Source organism: Haliaeetus albicilla, chromosome 25, assembly GCF_947461875.1.
Source record: "Haliaeetus albicilla chromosome 25, bHalAlb1.1, whole genome shotgun sequence".
Taxonomy (NCBI): domain Eukaryota; kingdom Metazoa; phylum Chordata; class Aves; order Accipitriformes; family Accipitridae; genus Haliaeetus; species Haliaeetus albicilla.
The window spans coordinates 20,787,111-20,812,868 of NC_091507.1; the positions used below are offsets into that span (position 1 = coordinate 20,787,111).

Sequence of the window (25,758 nt, forward strand, 5' to 3'; positions counted from 1 at the left end):
ATCCCAGCAGCACGCTGTGCGTCCCCAAAAGATGGGGGGGAGGGGGCAGTTGCCTTCGGCGGCGAGGTTGCTGTCACCCGTGGGCTCCCCGTGGGCTCTCCTCCATCACCGCTGCCTCCGCAAGGCGCTCGGGGCTGGCTCTCGTGTGTGATGCTGCGCAGCCAAGGGGCCTGTGAGCTGCCCCCCAACACACACCTTTCCTTTCTCCCCAGCGAGAGCAAAAAGGCATTCACTTTTTCTTCCTCATGGGTATGTCCAATTTGCCCTCCAGCTGCCCACCGGAAAAATCAGCCTAGCAGACGGGGGGGCAATTTGTTAAGGTTTTTTCCCCCCTCCCCAGATAATTGACTGGGATCTGCATTAATGGAAACATAAATTGACTGCCACTCTGCTAAATGACAATCAGGTTTTGTTTGACAGAGCTGGGAAGTATCTTATCCTGAACATTGGCACTGAACAATCTAAATGCAAATTGCAAAATGTTTGGGGGTAAGGAGGCTGTTTATCTTCTGATGAGGTTATATGATAATACAGAGGGGGGAGAGAATTGCCTTTCAGTTCCTAAAGGCTATCAAAATGTGTGACGGTTAAACTGTGGGGCCAGTGTTTACATATTTTTTTAATGGACCAGACTCAGTTATTCGGCGTGGGTTTTCTTTTAACAAATCACTTTTTTAAACAAGATGTAGCACAGCGGCTTTTCAGCCATATTTCAGCAATTCTCAGGCACCCAGGTTAGCGTGGAAAATGACAGAGCAGCCACCATTTTAATCCTGTTATGTCTATTGCTCCCAGCTTGTTCTCCTCTGATGAAACACATTGCGCTGCCTTGGAGAGGCAGAAAAACATTTGCTGCACTCCTGGCCTATTTCTCTTGTTAGATTAGTAGGTTTATACACGGCAGCAGTACCCAGGTATCTCCAGGACACAGGTGAAAAATGAAAAGCAACCACCACCATCGGCTTCCCGAGAGGTCACCGTGCGCTGGGGGTTACTTCTCATGTTGGCTGCCCCACGTTGGACGAGCCGGTTGTAAAAAAAGTTCCTGTAAAAGTCAAAACCTTCAAACCTGCCCAACACATCGCTTTTTTGCACGTTACTCTGCCGGGCTCCAGGCAGCAGCGAGCCATGCGGGCATGAAATCTGCGCTGGCGTTTGTACCGTGTGCCATTTTCCACGGGGAAGGCAATAGTTTTCTTTAGTCTTGTCCTGGAGGGAAGAGGTGTCTGCGGCAGCTCAGAGGGGTTCAACAACTTGAAGCTTTCAGCAGCTCACAGAATCGGTCTCCCTGAAGTTTTTCCACTGAAATCTAATCTCGGAGCTTGATTTAGGCTTCTGCATTTCTCCATAAATTAAGGAACAGGTTTGAGCTTACTCCAACAGTTTTGCTCATCTGGGAGGCAGAGGAAGGAAAGGATTAATGTGTTATTTTTATTTTTCATTTTAAATACGCCTCGTGCAGAAAAATGCACATGAATCTCTACAAGGCAGGAAAAAAAGCAATAGATCTGTAAAAGTGACACAAGTTGCATGTGTCTAAATTGTTAGGCCCTCAGAGCATTTGGTGTAGAATAGCCAAATAAGTCACACAAATCGACGATTAAAAGGACATTCGAAAATAAGTGAATACACCAGGGGTGGCCATGGTAACCTGGACTTTTAGGAAGGGAAATCAATGAGCAGTGACTGTGGCCTCACCCAGGGCTTTCGGTTTCACCCACCAGCTCTGCTCCTGTGACCGAGACCTTTAGGGACCAGCCAGCGCATCCCTCAAAAGGGACCCATCACACCACAGGAAAAGAAGGACAGTTTTGCAAATTCAGCCAATTAAGGAGCACTTGCTTAACTTACTGGTGTTAGAAAATAACAGCAAGTGATTTTCAAAAGGCTTCGACGACCTGGCTGCTAACCTGCAGCTCTTGCGAGCGGGCGAGTTGAGGAAAGCCGGCGGTTATTGCTCCTGCCAGCGGCGAGCTGCGCCCGGCAGTGCAGCTGGCTGCACGGGTTGAACACGACGGATCTTGCCTTCACTACTGTGATAAATACATATACATACACATAAATATGTATAGACACATATATTTATACATATCAGCATCACTACTTTAGTGCCAGCCCCCCAAAAAGCCAGACGGTCTTGCTGAGCTCTTACAGTGCTGCAGCGTTGCGTGCCATTTTGATTGATGCTATTTAAGCTGGTCCAGGGCTACCTATGCTTGTGGTAGAGGAGGTTACGTTGCAAGAGTTTTCAGGCATCAGCTGTAAAGCAACGCTGGGCACTTGAAGGAAGCCAGCCTGAGGTCTGAGCTGTGAACGACCCCCTTGTCTGAAGGGCATGGCCCTTCTGGCAGCTTCTGGATTTCCTCTGATGACCTCCCACCAGTCTGGAGATGCAGCGATAGGATTCATTTAAGAAATGATCCAATGCCCAAACTTTCTATTAATGTCAGAGGACTCTGGACCAGGCATTTCAAAGGGAAAATGAAGAAAAAAATGAAGTCCTCCTTCCTCCAACTCTCCACTCCTCGTAGAAGAGCCCTTCATTAAATAGGGCAGCATTCATTCAGATTTGAAGGCAGAAAAATGTATCCTTGAGCGTTTCCCACGGCTTAATATGAAGAGCCATCGCAATATTGCACCTCTGCCCATTTACTCTGAGCAGAGGACAGTAAAGTGCTCTGGAAACACATACCCAATTAATGCTGAATTTTGCCCAAGACAATTTGTTAAAAGCACTGCTTCACTTTTTGTCTAAATAAATATTCATTAGCTGAGAGAAAGTGAGCAGGAGAAGGCGAGGGGGGTTAAAACCGGGGAGGGGAGGCTCATCGGGTCGCCAGTTGCTGCTCCATCGGGCATTTGGTTATTTCTTCAAAGCAGAGAGAGACGGCGAGTGCCCGAGGCACCTTCCACCCTCCACATCCCACCGTTCTGCGCTGGGAGAGGGGCCGGCAGCTCGGGACGTTGTCCCAAGGACGTGGAGGATCTCATCACCGCCTCAATATCGGCGCCGGTGAGGTTTTCAGTAGTGAGACGTTCCTGATGCACGGGTGCAGTCGTGGTGGGTGAGCGGGGGGGACGAAGGAGCTGCTGGCCCACCCTCCGCAGCTCGGGAAGGGACACCCACCCAGTACCCCATTAGTCATAAAGCACTCTTGCTAAATGGTTATAAAGTGATTTAGTTTGTCATTAGTCTTATCTTGCTTTCTAAAGCCGACTTAGTTTCTAAAGTATATTCGTTATTGCGCTTTCATTAATCTCCTTGGCTTGATAGACTAATTTAACCTTTTTGAGGACAGATGAATTTTCTTTAACTTTTTCATGGTCAAATAAATTGAGGGAAATTTTTTTTTTAACTCCCAAATTTTCCTTTACTAAAACAGGGGAAGCATACACATGCGCATCCCTGTAAGCCGAGCATTGGGGAATTTTTCTTCCTGAACTCTCCGCTAATTTTTGTACTGAAGCCTTCCTACCACGTCCCAGATGTTAATAAAATTGGAAATGAGCTGCACTGAGAACGCAAGCATGAGAGAGAGACAGACAGAAAAAAAAACGATGAGGGACTGTCCCTCATATCAATAAAATCTGCCGCATTTCTCCAGGCAGTGTGTGAAATATAGCGGGCACATAATCTGCCCGGCAATAAAAGGCTGCCACATGACTCCCCGGCACCCGGGGAGCTATCATTTTCAATTAGGAAAAAAAGCCTCTGGCATGTGACAGCAACGGCAGAAGAACCGAACGCAGTTAAGGCAAAATTTAGTTTCATTACAGCTCGACACAGATTAGAGTTTTTCTTTGTTTTCACACCGCGTCCCTCTGTCATCGTATGGGAGGTAACGTGGCGGCGCGGGCTTTTCTAAAGGCTCGAGCACAACCGTAACTGAATTGAGGAGACCCTAAAATAATGTTTTTAAGAGGAGTGCTGTGCAAAAGACCTTTGTAGCAAGTCTAAGACTACCACCCTCCCTGAGCAGAGTGCTGTGATTTAAACATTAATCTGTTTCTGGAGTGCTGAATAGCAATGCCAGTAATTATCTGTGGATGTAAAAACTGTCTGTTTGCTATTTAGGTGGGTTTCAGACCTGATTTTAGCCCCTTTAAGCCATCACCTTTCCTTGGGCCAAACTGTGATAATACGAATTTAAAAATCCACCCTTGGTGCCTGCTGCTTCCCCTCTGCTGATGACACCGAGCGCTCATATCATGCAGTAGCGAAGTGAAGGAAGGCACGGTGCCAGGCCTGCCTCTGACAATAAAATTACAGCAAATCCAATATATTACTTAGAACACATCTCTTTAATGTCTCGCTTAAATGTCCATCGTACCCTAATAAGTGTAACTTGGTTTTTACCTCAGGTATTCAGAAGTTAACCTCCTACAATATCGACTTGCGTTTATTAAAGTAGACCTTTGGTGGGGCCGTGAGGCTGGGGGGGGGGATGTCCTCGCATCGCCGGCGCTTTGCCTCCTGCATCCTGCAACAAGGGTTAACATCATCCACTAACCCCCACAGCTTTTATCCCTCCTCGCCTGCAGAACCAGAGAACCAGACCAGCGCTGCGGCGGGTCTCCAGGAACGTTTCTCCTTGCCGCCTCGCCACAGCATCTTGGGGCTGGGCTCCTTCGCAAAGAGAGCTCGGACCCAGCCACCCTTGTGCCACCAAGACTCGAGGATTTACTTCATCTCCTTTCGCTGGGGCCACTCTTGGCCAAGGTGCTTTTGGCCAGCAGTGCCGAATCCTTCCTAAAACCTCTTGAGACAGCCCCAGCCAGCAACAGAAAGGCTGCAGCTCTGAGGGGGGGAGGGAGGAGGAAGGAAAAGAGAAGCAAACCGCCGAGCAGAGCAAAAATCCCAGGCAGAGCAAGTGGAAATGGGTGGCCCCGGTGGGATGGGATGGGACCGTCCTGTCCTTCCCTTGGGACGGTCGTCAATACGGCTGCCTGACCGCGCTGGCAGTGAAATCCCCCGGCACTAACACCCGGGGGAGCGGAGGCGTAATGCAGATGTTGGCCTCAAGTTGAGGCAAGGGAGATTTAGGTTAGATATTAGGAAAAATTTTTTTACTGAGAGGGTTGTGAAACATTGGAATGGGCTGCCCAGGGAAGTGGTCGAGTCACCATCCCTGGAGATATTCAAAAAGCAAGTGGACAGGGTGCTTCAGGACATGGTTTAATGGGCATGGTTAATGGTTGGACTCGATGATCTTGAAGGTCTTTTCCAACCTAAATGATTCTATGATTCTATGTTTGCTGCTCAGCTTTTCTCCCTCCCAGAGAGCTCCCAGTCAACCCCACTTCTGTCGTCCATCCCTTGTGGCCCCTGAAGCTAAATATCTGCTCTCCATCTCTCTCACACCGCGGGACCCATGAAGCCATATGGACACAAAGCTGACAAGCACATCCATCAGCAACAAGCACAAAAGAGCTCCTGGTTGCTAATATATTTACCCAGCCCTTGTGAAAATAGAAGGGTAGAATAACACTTTAGAGCGCTCTTCCCGCTCTAATCTGCCATTTGGGGAATTATCCTACTTTATGCATCCAGCAAGATGCGCTTTACCTCTGAAGTAAAGAGCCTCAGCACGGATGTGTACGCACAGACTCACCCATGTAATTGCCCACAGCCCTGGCTTTTATCGCTTACTTGATTTTTGTGCAAGCCTAAAGTGAGTCCTAGTCCCGAGACAGTAATTACCGTGCCTATCCCATGTCTTACAAAATGACAAAATTTGAGCCTTTGATAGCTGCTCCTATTAGGCCCAGAAAGGTTATTTTTCCAGCACTCCTGGCCATAGGGAAATACCGTCCTTGTTGGAGAGCTGAGCGTGGGCAGGCAGAGATCCCAGGGCTCGTGCGAGTGTCAGGGAAGAACGGGGAAGCAGGTTCAAGTCCCAAATTCAGGACCACTGGGTCTCCCCAAACTACAGCTCCTTCCACTTTTACATTTGAAACACAGGGGCTTCCTGATAATTGCCTCTGACCAGGTTGCTGCCACGCTGCTAAATAAATACGCTGTCATACTGCTAGTACGGAACTTCTGAGCACCAGTGAAAGGCTAAAAGCTCTCTCTGACACCAGCAGCTCCAGTAGATTTGTCTCCCCATCACGTCAGGCTTTCAGGCTCGGTCAGCAAGGGTTGGAGATCCCCACACCCTTCGCGGGTCCGTCGGGGATAATCCAGATTTTAACACCAGCGACACATCAACGGGCCCAGCCTGAACGACCACCCAGTCGCCGCTGGTTGCACCGCGCTCGTTGATGGAGACACAAGGCATGACCTCACACCCTTGGCTATGAGGCAAGGCACCCCACCGACTTGTCACGGCTTCATTTCTTCGGGGCGTACAGCAGAAGAGCCGTCTAGTCGGGAACACGCGTCCTGGCAGATATCCGAGCTGATGTCAAGCTGATGTCTTCTTATTAGTCTTTACAGAAAATAGCACGCTGCATTTGGAGCCAATATGGAGCCGGGAGGTTGTTACCATCACAAGTGAGGGCAGAGAAATAATACAACAGGACCTGAAAAGTTTACAAATCCTGTACGGAAGAAGAGGAACTGTGAAGTTTAACCTGGAGATGGGGCAAGTCGATATACCTGGGGAAAATAATCAAACCCACAGGTATTTCGTGAAGGAGGCACTCAGAAAGCAAAGGCTAAAATAAGTCTGCAAGCAAGAGCTGAAGAATGAGCGTATGCACGTGTGAAAGTGAGAGAGCAAACAGGAGTGTGGAAGAGCACAGATTTCTCAGCAGGAATTACCCAGCACTAAAAGCAGGGGGGTCATATTGCAGTTTTAAGGACATTGAGATCCGTATTTAATTTCCGCACAGTCGATGCTGTGATAGCATTATCTGGGAGGGGGGGAAGGATGCAGAACTCCTTTTCTGCCCCCGGGGGAGATCCCCTGCCTTGCCAAGAGCCACGGGAGACCAGGGGCTGTCCCCAGGCTCAGACCCTGGGGCAGGGGGGGCTACGGGCAGCTGGGTGCCCCCTGGAAGGTCCCCCCAGCACCGCAGGGGTTCCTCACTCCCGCTGCCTCCCTTTTGGGTGCCACGGCACATGGTCCCACGCTGCAGGAGCGACAGAAGGCGCAACAGCGCACAAAAAAGGGGCAATTTGATAAATCGGAGAGAAAACCCTCCCGAGCAGTGCTCAACAAGCTCTTAACGTTCAAATCTTTTGCAAAAGGATGGGAAATGTTACTTCTTGCCCATGCTACATTTGCACTACACCAACCAAAAGCTTGCAGTTAACCAGCTTTGTTGCCGCACTGCATTTCCAAGGAAGAATCGCATCCCTCCGGGGTACATCAACCAGCTGACAGGCTGCAGACACTAAGGCAAGGGGATCAGACCCCCCCGTGACCTACAAATGAGATCACAGAGAGGGACAGAAAGAAAAAACAAGCTGGTGCTGGGCATCAGCCCTGAACGGGAACCAGCAGACCAGGAGACAGAGCTGGAGATTATTTTTCCTCTTTGCCTAAAGGCTGGGTTTTCACCCCCAAATTCTTTGAAAACCAGCCCCAAGGTAGTAGCCCCCTCCCCTGCTACCACCAGCTGAGCAACTGGGGCATTTACCTGAATGGCAAAGAGCTAGTGACAGTCCTCACCTCTTCCCGAGCGAAGTCGGACCTGTCCCGCCAGGCTCTGAGGATGATCCTCCAGCCACCAAGCAAGGCTGAGGCTCAGCATCCTCCTGCCGGAGTCAGCCCACCCGGTATGAGCAGTGTCCCTTGCTGCCCAGCCCAGCCGTAGGGACTGTTATTCGGACGCTGTCCGTCCCACAGCATCATTAGGATGCCCGAGGCGTTAGCGCAAGAGCCCAGACCAAATCCTCTCTGGCAGCTTGAAGGATGAACCTCACGTGGCAGATGAGCGTTGAGACCACGCTGACCCACTCGTGCCTGAGAACAAAATGTTTCATTGTGCCCAGAGGAGCAATTTGTGCAGAATGAAACGAAATTACACGTTTTATTTCACTGGGGTTTGTTCAGAAGGGAGAAGAAAAGGCTTTCTCTTCAGGGACCTGTACGAAACTGTCATTTAGGAGCCAGGACTCAAGTACTCCCTTTGCCTCCGACAGAAGGAGAAAATACTCCTCCCACCACTGCTGACTTTCAGCTGCTGAAGGAGTTTTTTTTCTTCTATAGTCTCTACCGTTTGCTGCAACGGGACTGCTCCCATCCTATTCCCCTCCTTGAGGACCAGATGTCACCCCCTCCAACCCTACAAGAAGTCATGTCAGAAATCCAAGAAGGGTTTTCCTTCTTCTAAAAAGAGAGTTTTCTGTTGTCTTACCTGGTTATATCTGCACCTTTAATCTCTACTTCGAACTACTTCCAAACCCAACCTGAGACATCGCTACAGAGCATCGCACCGGGAAGCGGCGAGCATCCGCACGGTGCCTGACGGAGCCGTCGTGCCTTCCAGCTCCGGCGTCAACGCACCAGGGCAGGGACAGCAGCTGCGCAGTTTTTACTTTGAAGGACATTTTGGGGGATGTAAACCGCTGAGTATGTTACCAAAGAGCATTCTTGTGGACTTAGGTAATGCATATTTTCAGCTTTAAGGCTGAGAACGTTCACCAGAAGATTTAGGGAGCACGCGGTAACATGAAAGAGGAAGGATACGCTGTTATGTCTAGAATTAAAGGAAAAGAAAATGTGCACGGTGAGAAAATACACTATTAAACTGGTCTAAATCAAAAGAATCTCTCACATATTTGACAAGTAAGACAAGACAGAAAAATCTCAAGAGTCTTCCTTTTCAACACCCAAGCTTTAAAATATCCTGTATGAACCTCCCCACCCTGGGAAGGTCAAGGTTCTCCCTCCTACCACGCCATGCCTGCCCCAGCAGCTCTCCTCTCTGCCCAGGACCTCGTCCCCTCCAGCCGCCCTTTCGCATCTCACGCTGCTGAATCCTTCCTGCCCCTGCACCCTCACGGGCTCCGAGCTGCCCGAGGATTTTCCATCCTGCCTACTTCTGAGGAGCGAAATCCTGACGATCCGTTAATTTTGGCTTTCACAGCTTTCCTTTGCCTGTTTTGGTTTTGGGGTTTTTTTTTTTTTTATGCTTAAACATAACTTTTTGGCTCACAGCAGGACACAGCTCCAGGAGCTGCAGCCTCTCCAGGATAGTTATTTAGCACCCCTCGCTGGCAGCCTCCATAAACTAGACTAAAACGGGCTTTAAAATACAGAGAGAAGACATAAACCAAAAAACGTACCAAATAGAAGATCCAGAGAAACCCAGACTGACAGCAACCACAATATACCTTTCCTTCCTAATTTCCATGAAATTACATTTCCAAAACAATTGTAATATTCTTTAAAAACAGTCTTTATTTCAAACAGATCTGGTGTTTCAAAAAACAGAAGTCCTTGGTCTCATGTCTATTTTTTTCTGAGCATCTACATCAAAACATTTTAGATGAAGAATGTTTTTAGTAACTTTAAGTCATTGACTGGGTTTCAGCTATTGAAAGTGAGCAGATTAAGGATGACACCAGAAATACACACTGAGAGGACACCTCGATCTGTGTTTCTCTTACATTTGGCATAGTTACAAGATTAGGGATAATTTTGTAGTCTTTCTGTTTAAAACTTGACTGAATATTGGCCAGGGTAAAATCAATTTATTTGGAAACACACACATCTGTAAATTCATCTGCAGAGTTTTGGAAGGGCTCCTTGCTATTTTTAATACTTTTAACTTCATTTCATACAAAACAGGAAACTTTTTTTCTTCCCCAACCAGTCAAACTCACCGATGTACCTGCAGCCTCCTGGGCTGCACAAGGCAGGTCCCAAAAACTGAAGTTAACACTTCTGCATGGAGGTTTTGTCTTTCTGTTAGAGGGCAGGGAATTTACTACTTCAGGTATTATGTCCCAAGATACGACATTTATACTACTGTATCTTACAAAAATTTTAAAGCTGTAAATCATTTTTAAAGAGGACACAGAATTGTATGGGTTTTTTTGGGAGGCAACTCTATCCAGGCAAATTTCCAAACATGGCTTTGAGCAATAAGTACTAGGCTGCAATTCCTTTATTTGCGTACTTACAGTGACAGCAACCTCAGCCAACTCTTTGCAGCAATCGTTAATTCACAGCTTGCAATGCAGTATCTTTACTTATTGATCCAATAAGCTCTGCCAATGTACAAACTCCATTATATCATCCAGCAAAACTCTCGAGGATCACTCCTGACCTCGCAGGCAAAGTACCATGTATTCAAAACATACGACTGGCATGTAAGCCCTTACTGGGGAAAACTGCTGTTCCATCTACCATAATTACATTTCACTTACCAGGAATATTATCAGCAGCGCCCTCAGGTTATTATGTGATCATATTTACAATAACTGGATTCATAAACTGTGCCATTTCCAGCCCCACCAGAATATAGGATAGTACTTCCTTGGACATCAAGATATACACCCTGCGGTCTTTTAATTAGGATTTTCCTATTTTCTTCTAAAAATACTGCAACAGAGCATCAGCATTGCTGGTAATCTTTAAAATTCAACTCACTGAATAGCATCCCAAAGACACTTGGTACATCTCACGTTTGTCCTAAAGGTTTTTCCAGGTAGAGAATCGGGGCTACACACGGATCAGCGCAGCACAGATTTATGAGGGAGATGAACGACTTTTGAGCCTTTCCTCCCCGCTCGGTCTGCCGGCAGAGCCCTGGGGTAGCCATGCCACTGCCACAGCATGGCATCACTCAGATGGCTTGTTGGTCTCCTCTTTAGCCACCTAAATATGAATTAAGGCTTCGCCCGCGTGCTCAAGTGGAAAGCAGTTTGTACCTAGGTACTCTCCATCGGGTTAGAAACTGGCTCAGCCTCTGTCAAAGCCGGACCTGCGAGGTCAGGGATGAGCCTGAGGTCAGATGAAGGCAGGAGGCTGCAAAGGGCTCCCCGGCAGCGCCAGCCAGAGTGCTGCCTTCCCTGAAAGGGAAGTTTGGGATGGAGTTTGTTAAAAGGGGGTTTTTTTCTTTTTTTTTTTACCTCCTGATGACTCCAGAGCCTCCCAGCAGTCACACGTAAACACTTCCCCTCCCAAAGAGCATCGTCACTCAGCAACCTGAGAAAGCCCTGCCTCATAAGAACCTATGGGATATATATTCACAAATAATTTCAGAGCGTGAAGAGTTTTAAACCCAGCCCCATGCTTTGCCTGACTTGGAGCAGGAATTTGAAATAATGAGCCTTCTCACCTTTCAGACAATGATCTTGTCCACCAGGCTAGGGAATTTTTGAGGAAGGTCTTCCTCATCTTCTGTTGAAATAGCTTCATTTACTACAAACAACTGCACCCATACTGGACCAATGAGTAAAATCTGGTGTGAACTTAAACTTGCTCATTTTTTTCTTTCAGGATCAATGCATACTTTACTATGTAAATAAAGCTGAAGAATGTCAGCAAGATGGACTAACAACTCAGGATAAATTACATATCAGTGGGGAAGTCTCTCCTCTGATGTGGATACACTCACAGACACTTCAGGTCCACACCATGGATTAGGTTGCTTCAGGAACCCCTGTCATGTTGTGGAGACATTAAACATGTACACGAGAACCTCTTTAAAACCTAAGTGACTGAGGAATCTAGAAACAATAGCATAAGGCATTTAAATTCTAGATTTGGGGAGACAAAGGTCTCATGCAAACCTAATCCAAAGTAGTCAGAATTCAGACTGCATCATCCTCCTCCTTACGAAGATCACCCTCCAAAAAAGCTCCTCTGTTTTATTTATCAGCCAAAACAGCAGCAGGTTTGAGAATTATGTACAAGTTTGGGAAGCACAAACCTGTACTTAGTAAAGCAAAGGATGTCAGCCCAAGTCCCTAGTCCATCACAGATTTCCTGTGTGACTGTAACTACATATTAAAAGCTATGATGGGTTTACTTCCATGGCTGATTTTCACTGAGTGGGTGCAAATAAAAAAAAAAAAATCTAATTATGCTTAAAAATCTGAGCCCTACGCACTGTGGGTCTCATTTTCCAACTGTAAACACAAGTAGTATCTTCCAACTTCTTAATATATTTTGTGAGAATAAATACATCAAAGATTGAGAAGTAGTCAGAAGATACTCTAACTTGCCTAAGAGGTTTTTTTCCTCGAAAAGCTAACATGAGCAAAAAAACTTCTGTAACTTTGGAAGCAAAACGCACACACCGATCTCAAACTCCATCAGGGTAGACAATGAAATTATTTCTCACATACAGGTATTTGCATTATGCATTTGCACGTTTTGAATTATTAGGGCTATAGAATGATTTGACCTTGGGGCAAAGCTGGGATGTCATTCATCTACTGTGAACACAGTCATAAAACAGCACCAGTATTTTGTATTCCACTGCACAGTCCCTCAGTATTGCCTGCTGAGTTTCTAGATGGCAGCCAGTAAGAATTTTTCACTGGAGCTTGCAAGTCAAATGAGCCTTTAATGGTGTGACGGGAGGCTAACAAACGTTAGAGGAAAGGCTGTGACAGAATTCTGCGTGCCTTGCACACCTTGTCAGGCAGCTCAGCTCTGCTGTTCTGTGGAAATGCACCGCGATCATCACGTTTCCCCAGAAGGCCACGAGGACCAAGCATCTTCACACCACCAGCACGAGGGAGAACGGAACTCCGTCTCTGGCATTCCCCAAACTAACCAAATAACCACCATCTCAACGAAACAGCCGTGAGTAGGAGCCATGAAAAAAATCTAGTCCAAAAAGGCTACACAAATACCAGCACCCTCTGACCCTTTTTCTAAACAGGCTAATTATTTTCTCTTCCCTCCAAAAAGGGTCTCTGCCTTTTCTAAGCTTCAGGTGAAGGACCAGCTCCACAATTCCACCCTGTGAGGACAGAGGAGTAAAATCTTATGGGTTGCTGAGAGCTCTGCCCCGCAGTGTCTTCTCAGTGGGAAGGATCAGCCCCTCCAAAAGCGTGCAGGCTAATGGGATAGTAAAGATTTCCTACTCCCAGCACAAGGGAATGGAGAAACTGCCAGCAGGCACCAAGCGTTAAGCACTAAAATAGTCTCTTGAATTGATCAGGGATTGCACAGCCTGGGGACCGCTCTTAGCTAACTGTGGCACTTCTTGTGAGTGATCTATATATCCATATACACATATCTAGACACATAGGAGTGAGATACATCTCTCTGTGTATGTACATTTATAAAAAATCTATGGGTCTGTATATATAAATAGGAACATATCCAAATCCTACACACTTAGATATGAAAATCAGAGAAAGGCAAATTTCTGCTGGAAGACAGAATTTAATTCTGAAATCATTAGTTTGGTGGGTGTCTTGTTTATGAAAACTACACTGATAAACTGTGATACATAAAAGTGCCAAGAGAAACGATTACTTACGGATCGCAAGTACAGGTACCCCCAAAATAAAGAGGTACTTAAAGATCTGATGCCAAAAGACATTTGTGCAGCTCCATCATACTTTTTCAGAAAGTTTAAGGCTCACAGGATGATCACCCAGAAACTACCCCAATACATCTCAGTAGTATTTCCCAACAAGAAAAATATGGTATTTTCACACACATTTCTGGGAAGTCTTTTAAAAAGGTTTTGGATCAGAATGAGATGCAGCTGTATTCTTAAGTTTTCAAACTATAGAGACTGATTTCAGCTTTTTAATGCCCTAGCAGATATAATCAATCACATGAGCTCAGAGCTCTCATTGCATTTACTTTTAAACTGCCTCCTGTGCTTCCAGCTTTGTTTCCACAGAAAATAGGTTGATATTCTTTTCTGTGAAAAAAATTGGCTCGTGCTCAATGAGTTACAGAATTACAGAATCACTGATGTTGGAAGGGGCCTCTGGAGATCACCTACTCCAACCCCCCTGATAAAAGCAGGTTCAGTTAGAGGGGGTTGCTCAGGACCAGTGACACAGTTGCTCAGTGCCACGGTCCTGTCTCCAAAGGCAAAAGCCATGTTCTTCGAGCGCACCCTAGTGAAAATCCTGTTGAAGCCTTTTTTTCTGGTTTAAAATCCTGCAAGTGTCTACACCTAGCTATCAGTGTTTTGCTGCCTTGATGCTAGAGTCTGGATTTTAAAAAATATATTTAGTAAAGAAAACAAGGAGAGGTAGTTGCCTCGGTACTTTATAAAAATCCAGTTAGGTAATTTACCTGTCTATGAATTACAGTAAATTACTTTTTGCAGTGATACACTGAATGCGAATTACACAAGTCTTCAGAAAGGTCTTGAAAAATTAGTCATTTTTCTTTTCAGTATTTTCCTTTCCATATAGAGATGATGTTGTTGCTGTTATGGAAGAGGTTTATTTCCATCTTTTGCAAAGAAGGAATTAAGAAATAACTAAGATTATAAATGGTATATGACAAGTATATTACAAGTCATATTGCCTTTCTGGCACAGTATGCACAAATCGCCTATTTTTTCCATTCAATAAATGACTTAAGACATTTAAAACAGATGCAAAACATTTACATTTTTCAGATTAATGTGAAATCTTAATCCTTGTTTTTAATTACATGGGAGGGAGAGGAAGCAGAACAACAGAAACACTTGAGCAAAACCGATGTATTTTATTTCTAGCAAGTTAGTATTTCATTTTTAGAGAGTCGCACAAAACAGCTTCAGAGAACTGCACCTCTTATAGTTTCCCATTAGTTATCAAGGCTACTGAAAATATAAAAAACATTTTAAACTAGTTTTAACCTGAAGCTCTTGTAATTAATAGTTTTTATAAAGTTCAGCCTCTGCTGTAACTGAACACCACAGTCACAAGCATCAAAAAGTTCTGGGTACTTTCCATATTAAGTTAGTAACATCAGATAAACTATCATGCAACGGTACAGCACTGCAAAAACATCTCAATAAATTTGGATTAGAAAGATCATATCTGAAATTTGGGACAGTGCTTGTACATAAACCCTATAAACAAAATCTGTCAGCAAAATCAGTAAATGGTTGAATTATGTCAACAGTTGTATTAAATAATATTTAGTAGACTACTATACCATACCATATGAAAATAACTCTTTAGAAAGGTTGTAGTGGATATATTCACTGAGTGCTTTTGTACTACAGCATTCATATTATGAATGGAACTGTTTATGGCAGGGACATTTGCTTTGGTACAATGCACTTTAAATGAAGGCAAGCTGGCCACACGTATGTAAGGCAAATGCGTATCAAGGCAGACTCATAACAGAAAGTCCGTGATGGCAATGACAGCAATTGCCGCACCGTATGTGTACAGATCATACTTCAAAATTCTTCTTTTGCAGCACGCAGCCACAAGAGATATTTTCCAAATCCTTTAGTAAGAAACTGCAGCTCCTGTACCTCCAAAAGCACACTGTGAATCATTGCTTCCTGAAGAGAAATTACCAATATTGTTTCTTCTATCATCAGTATTACGTAAAGCTGGAACTGAAAAACAAAAACAAGCATGTAAACTGTAACATACTCTGAAGAAATAAAGCTAAACCAGAGAAAACAAATCTAAAAATTTTCTGAAGTTGAGAGTTATTCATAATAGTGCAGATAATGACTTCTGTTACCAAGAATTCCACTTTCATACGTAAATCCAGAAAAAGGAGTCTAGGAAAAGGAACTCAGTAACATTACTTGAAATGCAATAAATTTTGGCAAAAACACAAGCAGGCTGATAGCATACACTCCAATAATGTCAAAGCTGTATTGATGATATTTGTGGAAATGCACAAACCCATCTAGCTTCTGAAGTTTTTCATAATCTAGCAGTTATGAATAATTTCTGTACCAAAAAATCTGCTTTCAAGTGCAGTGAGATAGTAATCAACAAATTGTTATCAGCAGTAAAGTTGTAACCTATCAGGAAAGGAAATGAGTAAGTTAATTCTGCTTTTAGAGGAGAAAAAAACGTAATTCAATTTAATTCAATGTTTATATATGAAGAAGGCAGGCATGTTATTTTGAAGACCACTTTTGAATATGTTTCTGAAATTTTGCAATTTATTTGAGGTTTTCCTTTGGGAGTGGAGAAAGAAAAAAAGTGGGTGGGAGGGAAGAAAGTAAAATGCTTATCAGGTCATATTCTGCACTCAGTGTAATTTTACAGCCAATTTTATCAATCTCTCCTCTCAAAAATCTGTACTAGGAAGACACATCTAGTATTATGGGACAGCAGCAGTCAGACTGCTTCATAAAACTGACATATCCTACATTCAAAACCTGAGTGTTGCAATCAAATACTATTTCTGGAATTCCCTGGGTGAATTTCTCTCCCTCTCTAACTTCTCCCTCTCCCTCTGTTCGTGAACATTCACAGTTTCTTCATCTCTGACATCAAAGCACAGGAGTTCAAGCCGAAAACCTTGGTTCCTTCATGGAAAAAGAAAAAAAAAAAAGGAAGAAAGAATGCTCATAAAACATACAGCAATTACTCTAAAAGTAAATGCAAGCATGAGGGTATTTTACACACTTCTGTCTTCTTATCACATAACAGAACTAAAAATCTTTTCTAAAAGATTACTGAAATTTGCATTATAAAAGCAATATGTGAAGGATTTTTCTATTGCTGCCTCTGATGACTAGCATCAGCACTTACTTTTTGCGGTCCTTGTCTCTCTTCAAACTAACAACAGGGGTAGAGACAGATGCTTGTGACTGGAGTAATTCAGCATTAGCTTTCTTCTCAATAAACATAGCTATTTCATCTTCTAGAACTTTTTTCTTTTTCTCTAATTTCAGTTTCGCTTCTTGATGCGTTAGCATACGATGTTCAAATTTAGTCTGTACCTATTTAAAGAAAGCACAAAAAATAGTATTTCCAACTAGTAACACAAGGTGGTGATATCACAATACAAAACCCCTCTGCAATTAAACAGTAAAACCTACCTCGTGTTAAAAGTCATCAGAAATTGCAGTTCTTTCCTAAAACTGATAAGACTGAAAACCAGCAATCTAGAAAAATAATCATTCATATCAGATTGTTCTCACAGAAGCCAGGCTACTACACACAAAGTACAGGTGGAAACCATGGAAGGCACTAAGTGAGTATTAGATTTCCTACTAGATTTTACTATATCTTTATTATATCAAAAATAAGGACGCCTTCAGAGAGGAAACAATTACCAACAGAAGGATTAAATCAGGAACTACCAAGTAGAATCTACTTCCCTAAAACCAAGTGGGCAAGGAATCATACATACTTTAGTTACACAGGTATGTATTTTCATATATATTATTTTAATATGTATATTGATTACATTTACATATTAATATGTACACACACAGTAAGTCTGGTTGGGGGAGTTACTTGTGGGCTGCAAGAAGTTAACTGCTTTTCTGTAGTAACTGTTCTTTGATTGTTCTTTTGACATATTAATGGACTTTACTCTCCAGAAGCATTCTACCAGTTTAAACCTACTGTGACTTGTCCATGATAACCAAAGGGTTATCATTCTCTCCATCCTTCCTCAACTCCCATCTCCCCACACACAAACTCTCCTAGAATCCTGCTTCCATACCCATCTGTATTGCTGTAACTCCATCTGAGTGCAGCTGTACTGGTATAGAAATCAGAGAGATTTATTTCCATCTTTTGCAAAGAAGGAACTAAGAAATAACTAAGATTATAAATTTAACAGTATACCTGTTCTACACAGTAGAGCTGTCAGATTTTATAAATGTGTGTGTATGTGTGTATGTATACTATTTATTTATTTCATTGCAACAGTTAACCAGATGCACTGCAAAAACAAGAGCCAATAAAAAGATACCAATAAAAACATTCAGGGTAGAAACACTAAGGTCCTAAGTGACTGTACATCAGGAGTGGTAATGCTGCACATTGCACCTACAAGTTTCCTCTAAATGAAGGATGCGAAAGCAATCTTAAGTACAACAGAAACTCCTGGGGGTTTTTTAGTTTCCAGATACACACACACACTTCTTGGAGAACAAGCAGCAAGAGTATATCACAAATGTTCTTTAGGAGTGACTGCATGGTCACTTTCCCACGCCAGGAACTGGGAAAACTAATATCCATAATTCATTTGCAATATGCAGAGCTCACAAACAACCTGGTATAAATCATAGAAGGGAAACATCAAAGGGTACCACAGATACTGTGTAAGACCTAGCTGAACCTACTTTGAACATGGATGGCCAAGTATTCTTCCAATTGGATAGGCTTATAGTGAGAAGGATTGAACCTGACTTTTTTTCTCCACAAGTAGCACAGGGGACTTAACAGACTTAGAAAACAAAGTATTAAGCCGCCTTCTTATTTAAAACATGCATCTGAACACCTCGCAAAAACTGCTACATCTTTGCTGGGAGACTGAGGTACAGAAAAGAACATTAATAAATATACACAGGTTTCCAATTTCAATTAAACCACTGTTTGAATATAAATACACATGACCATGATAAAGCCTGGCAGAAAGTAGATGAGAAGATCCTGTTTTGCCAGTCCAGCTTGACAGGACTAAATCTTCAACAACATATTCAAGAAATGTTCCACATCTCCAAATATTCTTAAGGCAGCTGGGAATGGATGCGATTTTAAAACAAAACAAAAACAACAAAAACAACTCCCCCACACTTTCAAACCTCTCAATGTGAGGGTTGAGCTTATATTTATTAACTGCACCTGGAGATCATACAAACATACATGCCCCACTTTCTTGGTCTGAAAAACAACCCATGGGATTCTTTCCTGAAATCTTGGGTTTTACACAGCAACTGACGCATGAGAAGCACCTGCTGTGCTGCTATGGCATGCTGATGTTTCTCAGCATACTGCTGGAGAAGATGAAGAAACATGCAACCATTATATTCATCACTCTCTTACTTCACCATATCACACCCTACTCTATTGACTTGTCCCAGCTACCCACCAAAGCCTTTAGACCATAAGCTCCCTCCTTTCAAAAAAAGACTGCCATTTATAGAATCATAGAATCATTTAGGTTGGAAAGGACCTTTAAGATTGAGTCCACTGTTAACCTAACACTGCCAAGTCCACCACTAAACAATGTCCCTAAGCACCACGTCTACATATCTTTTAAATACCTCCAGGGATGGTGACTCCACCACTTCCCTGGGCAGCTTGTTCCAATGCCTGACAACCCTCTTGATGAAGAAATTTTTCCTAATATCCAACCTAAACCTCCCCTGGTGCAACTTGAGGCCATTTCCTCTTGTCCTATCGCTTGTTACTCAGCAGAAGAGACCAACCCCCACCTCACGACAAGCCCCTTTCAGGTAGTTGCAGAGAGTGATACAGTCTCCCCTCAGCCTCCTTTTCTCCAGGCTAAACAACCCCAGATCCCTCAGCTGTTCCTTGTCAGACTTGTGCTCTTGTTTGCTTGTGTCTAATCAATCTGCTAATCCAATCTGTGTAATCCATCTGCCTTTGATTTTAAGCATTACTGCCCTCAAAATATTAGGAAATTATAAAAATCAACTAGTTGTGATTTTGCTAACAATTTAACTGTTCCAAATCTCAGCAAACAAACTCAAGACAGACAGACAGGCATGCTTACCTGTTGCTCTGCTTCTTTCAATATTGCTTCTTTCTCCTTCACTCTCTGCACAAATTGTTGTCTCATCTCCTCCTCTTTTCTTTGCAGTTCAAGGTAGAACTCCTGCCTCTTTGCCTCATAGGCTTCCTGTAGACTGAAGTCCAAAAATGTAAGCAAGTCTCCAGCACGCTGCTTTATTCAATGTGGAAAACCAACAATCTGGAACATTATTTAAACAATTAATATTCATCTGAAATATTAATTTCTACAGCTCCCCACATAAAAATTTGTAAACAAACCTAAACAGAAGCAAGCATCATACCTTTCTAAATTTTTATTTAAGTAAACAACCCTGAGTAAAATTATTTATGCTAACAACTCCTGGGCAATTTACATTTCAAAGTAAATACAGCACTTTAGGAATCTCATGTTCTAAAAGACTTGAGTTATAACTTTCTGCCTCCAACATGCATAACCTTTTTGTTTAAGTTACTTTTATTAATAAGACACTGAATTTGCCAGAAAAATCACCCAAGATTTCTTCATTGTGAAACCTCAGTCTTAAAATAGGACATTACAAAACCAATGCATGTGGAGCATTAACACAACTAACAAACTGATTAATGCTATATAAAAGGAAGGAAAATAACAGGACCTTAAAAATATATAGGACTCTCTTCATGTAATGTCAAAATTTAAATAGGGCAGAGTTACATTAATATGGAATAAATACAATTTCCTAAGTAGTTCAACATTCAAAAGAAAGGGTTACTTTCCAACATGCACCAGCCAAAACCTCAAGACTGCTTGTTTTTTCCTGAATCCTCTCTCCCAGAAGCTAATATAGTGCATACATACCACACTTATATTTGAAATTATATAGAAAGTGTAAATTAGTTCAGATCATTGAGCAAGTATCTGGCAACAGAACAAAACAGCAAGTAATTAAAACATTTATTTACTTTTAAATCTATACCTCCCTTCCTTTCTTTTTTTTTTTAAAAAAGTTACTCTACTAGACATTTCAGTACACAGCAATTTTTTTCCTCCAAACAACAGGTGCTTGAAAATGAGAAACTTTTTTCATATCAAAGTATATCAAAGCAAATTAAAAGATGCTGGTAATTTATTCATATACTACTACAGGTTTGACATTTTCAGGGTCTGCTATCGCCACAGTGCTGGCACAAAAAGTTCTGCTTTTCAGGGAAAAAGAAATGGAGCTTGTACACAGATGTATCTCATAGACCAAAGGGCACACCACCTTTGAAAAGCGTACCTGCTTAATGACACAAGTTCTTCCAACAAAACATTTACCACAAACTTCTCTCAGTCACAAAATTCCAGAGAGGCAGAATTGGTGGATCAGAGCTGTGCTAATGGTTCTTACAAAAACAAAAGGATCTGTCCAGATCTTGTAGGACATAGGGCTTATGAACAGATCAACACATGGATAATGTTCTAGCTCTTTATTCTGGGGCTATTCTCTTACACCATTCATCTCTTCTAATGCTTCCTGAGTGCTGACTAGTCAGCCCCACTCAGCTATCATGAGTTACTGTCCTTTGCCACGTATCTCATGCCTTCCACTCTGATGTAAAATAAATATATACGTACATCAAATATTTAAATTCGCTTTATATTTTTAATACACATACACACTTTTGTACCAGTTTTTAAGTCTCATCTTTTACTGTTTCTATTAAAACAGTTTATAAATGGAAAGACTTACAAAAAAAGACATCTAAAAACTTAATTATTTAGAGCAACAGTAAGCTTAAACAGCTCCCTTCTAGATTTAAATTTGCGATGACTGGGCAGTTTCCCAATCCTAAATTTTCCTATTTGTATTAAAAATACAATCTAGAGAGAGAGAAGAATTGTCTTGAAATTGCACATGCAGACTTAATGTTTGTAAGAACTCAAGGTCAGAGCATTTTTCCTATTCTATCTTATTTGAGCAATACATTGCAACAAAACAAACTCGGACAAACACCTTTTTGGGTTTGTGGGGGATTTTTATCAATTGTGAAGTAACTTAGGTCATGCTGAAATTGTATCTACTGCATGTAACAATGGCATGGTTTTCACACAGGTGTATTAATTCACACTATCTTTCAGTTTAGACAGCATATGTAATAACAATAAAGCTACAGCACAGGTTTCTCAAATGCTAGCAATCTCACTATACACACTTTTGCGCCCTGTGTCAGTTCTGCTAGCTAACATGCTGCCTTTGGGTGCAATAAAGCCGCTAGAGCAAGTCCTAGACTAAGCTAACATGCTGCAATCACACCTTCATTTCATTATGTGGACATCTTTAGACTCAGTCTAAGCTGGTTTATCAGGTAAAGGCAATTTTGTCTTGAAATTAGTAAAAGATTAACTTTGAAGACACTGGATTTACTAAGTAATCAATACATGTGTAAGGAAGAGGACAAATAAAAGTGTATTTTTAAATCCCCCCTCCCCCTGGACTTAATTGTTCTGGAAATCACAAAGACAAAATTAAAACAAACTTTCTCTTCTGTTTGGCATATCAGCAACATAATGATCCAAAAAGTCTTTGGTTTTAGGAGGTTTGGGGAGGAGGGGAAAATAGTTCACCAGGTATTCAGCCAACCCTTTCAACATTACTGCATCCATTGCTCACTGTAAAACGTTTTTCAGTTTACCTGATGACTGGTTTTACTGCTTCTCATATAGTACATTATGAAAATCAAATTTGCAGGTTGCCTCATTCTTCTGGGTTGGACCTCTAGAATTTTATACCCTGTACAAAACCCACTTTCAAAATTAAGATGTTAAAGATAATTATTTAAATAATGTCTTCTTATTGAGGATTTGGAGGAAAGGAAGGGATTGTGAAGTCTACACCTTACTAATCCATTACATACCTCATAACAGCACTATCACCTACCTTTCTACAGAAGCATAGCTGTGACATACAGTTTTTCTATCTGCGTAAGACTTAGAACATGGAAGCCTAAATATAAAGATGCAAATCAAACATGTTATGTTCATAAATAAAGACTGACTGAAGTGAATTCAGCTCTCAGTGGAACACAACGTTTGTGTGCTTTGAACAACACAGATATTTACACAATATTTTAGTTTGTTCATTTAATGTAAAGAAGCTTTCAAATTTGAAAACTACACTTGTAACTTTTTGCATAACATTCAACTATCAATTACAGTATATCAGAAAAACTAAAAAATTTAGAAGTTAACTACTGGCAGGTATTTTTAGCATGGTCCCTTGACTCAGTGAACTACCTAAGCTGATATTAAGCAACACTAAGGATGTGGTATATCTAAATAATTGCCATTTTCCCAGTGGAGGCATGAAAAACAGGTATTCTGGATGCAGTTCAGTCTTACCATAAGGAGGTTAAAATACTTAGCTCAAATGCAAAGGTCTGCAGTTGGTCAGATGAACTCCATTTCCAAGTGACTTCTTAAGGAAGAAGTCAATAGCCTTTCAGATATTAGGTTTCCTTTCTTAGAAGAGATAACTAGAGTCATATCAACCTTCCTCTATGTATAAACTTACTCACATTACTGAATCCTTCCTGTTTTTCTGTCATCATCCTCAAAATAGACTGAAAAATAAACATGTTTTTGTTCAAGAACTGCAAGGTCTGAATATCTCAGTTTCAGGGAGGAATAAAGCATGGCATATACAATTGCCCACATGTTGAGAAGCTGAAATGTTTATGTTACAATTATCTTTAACTGCAATTACGATGAAGAATAAATTGTAACTATTAGCACAGTAAAACAACTAAACAAGAGAATTATTAACATCAGAGAATCCAAATATGTAAGCATACAGCTTGAATAACAATCTTCAGCTTTTTTCAACAGACCCTCGCCTATTAGTATTCTTCTTTCAAAACAACAATGTCTCCTTAAGCAACAACATAGCTTAGATTGGAAAACTGCCCTAGAAAACATCCAACTTCAAAATAGAAATAATCCTCTCCTCCCTTGCAAACATCTAAGCTTACTAGGTGTGTATACATGTAGAAGTTTGTTTGGCTGGAAGCACTCTTCATGTCTAGATTTCTGTTTCCAACTATCCCCAATTTTTCTATTTAGGACATCTCAGCAATTATGCCTTGCTGAGATTGACCTGAAACTAGGAATTCATGCTCCTAATGGACATAATCGGACCATCAAAAAAGTAGGACTAGACCATCCACACAAAAAAGGTCTATCTTTACTTTTCAACAACAATGCAAATCCCAATTTTAAGTATTAAAAAATGATAATAAAAGCACTTCCTGGATTTTACATCCAACAGATACTGTATGAAATGCATAAACCATCCCCCCAAAGACTCTGCTATCCATTGACTTCATTACATAAATTTTGCCATAACAGGCTTTCCAAGCCCATTCCTGATTGGCTGCCTTTCATGGCTTGGAAACCAAATTATACCTATATGACTAAGTTTAGCCTTAGATGGTATTCCATTTATTCCCTGAAGCACCGTATGGTGGATTATTCATTTTTAAAGTGCTTTACTACATGTTATTTTAATCTGCTTTGGTACATACATGACTAATTCTCATGACCTTTTGGAATGATACCCCATTACAAGACTGAACTCTTCTTTTCATAAAAAAGTTCTGTATGCTGTTTTTGCAAGGTATATGAATGAGATTAAGTAAATTCCCAATTACCCATTAATTTAAGTTATGCTAATTATTGTTATGCAATTTAAATAAGTAATGGTTTGATAAAATGCCAGTATAAAACAGGTGTCCTGAAAGCAGCAGATTTAATAGCCCAAATTCCTATGGATGATTTTATGTTCTATCCTCTCAGTGATTGTAATACCCAAAGCCCTGCCTACCATCCTTACACCTTTTTAACTCTACAATTCATATCCCTCCATACTTCCTAAATATTCTTTACTTATGGTGACTACTCACATAGATCTTTCACGTGCAGCAGCCTTAGCTACTTCCAAATCACCTATGACCTTCTCATCCTACCGCAGTACTGCCAAGCTCCCAAGAGCTTCAAAAGACAGTACTTCATTCAGAGGTAATGATTTACTGACAACAAATATACATTGGCTGGCCAACAACTGGCAGGAGCAGAGGCCTTCTGCTTTTGCTGCAGTGAGAACACTAACGGGGTAATCCCCCTGGAAGCATCCAACCCTCTACTGACATTTGAAAATGGAGAGTTGGTTCTTATGTTATTAGGGAGAGACTAACAGACTGATCACGCAAACTTAATTTTCCCTGGAAATCTAGTGAATGAAAAAGTTAATTCTTAGAATGCAATTGCAAATAAGCAAATTTAAAAGTTATTATCATGCAAATTCACAAAAAATATAGGATTAGGGAATAGGTATTTTTAAAAGTGTACACAAGACAGTCATTTCAGACTACTACTATCTTTATTTCCCCTCCTCACACCTAGTAATAAAGCTGCAAATATATTTTTCCACTGTGTGCTGAAACCACCTCTTTCCTGTCTCCCATAAAAAAATAAAGTTTGCCAACCTGTTTTTTCCACACGTAAGAGTAAAAGCCTTTACAGATGTCTGCCCACAACCTGTCTCACAAGGTAGCTGAAAATCCAAGAATTATTGGTTTTGCTTTGCAGTGGCGTACAATTTTGGATGAATAAACTACTGTTGTACTTTTAAATCCAAAAGCGTGGTACAGGAACTTCACAGGCAGCTTTTTCACAACACGCCAAAAGGCAGGCCATGTTAGCTACTCAAGCGTCAATGTTCAAATGCTACAAATCCCAGTGCAGTAAAAGCAGCTAATTATTCCAGTCTAGCAGAAATTTTCTAAATTTACATAAAACAACCCAATTCAGATTACCAAATTTAGTATGTGGACAGCTACATCACAAACCTGCCACTTTATACCATTAGTAAAATACAAACTGTTTAGGGGTTTCACAAAGACAATACTTGTGTTTGTGGAATAAAACAGTTCTGTGGATGATAATTTTTATAATTTAACTCTTATCTTGAGATGGCTGTACATTGTGAAATTCAAGTTCAGAAAAGCTAAAGGTACTAGAGTCAATATTGCCTTGTACGAATCTCTAAAAAAAGCTTTCCCTAGACAAAGATAACAAGATATCAGCTGTTAGTGTATGTTCTTAAACTTAAACCTAAACCCAATGAAAATCCTATGGTCAGTTTTAATTGGTTTTAAACCTCATTCACCTTTGATTCTCTATTTATGAAAAGAAT

The 25,758-nt window shown here is 41.6% G+C and overlaps 1 protein-coding gene across 1 annotated transcript in view; it reads right to left on the reverse strand.

The window, feature by feature from the left end:
- Window positions 1-14,574: 14,574 nt before the first annotated feature.
- SEPTIN10 (septin 10) overlaps window positions 14,575-25,758 on the reverse strand; it is a 30,596-nt gene continuing 19,412 nt past the window's right edge. The window contains 3 exon segments of the mRNA XM_069770185.1: window positions 14,575-15,444; window positions 16,604-16,794; window positions 19,548-19,680. Coding sequence (XP_069626286.1) covers window positions 15,429-15,444; window positions 16,604-16,794; window positions 19,548-19,680 — 340 coding nt within the window. The 3' untranslated portion in view covers window positions 14,575-15,428.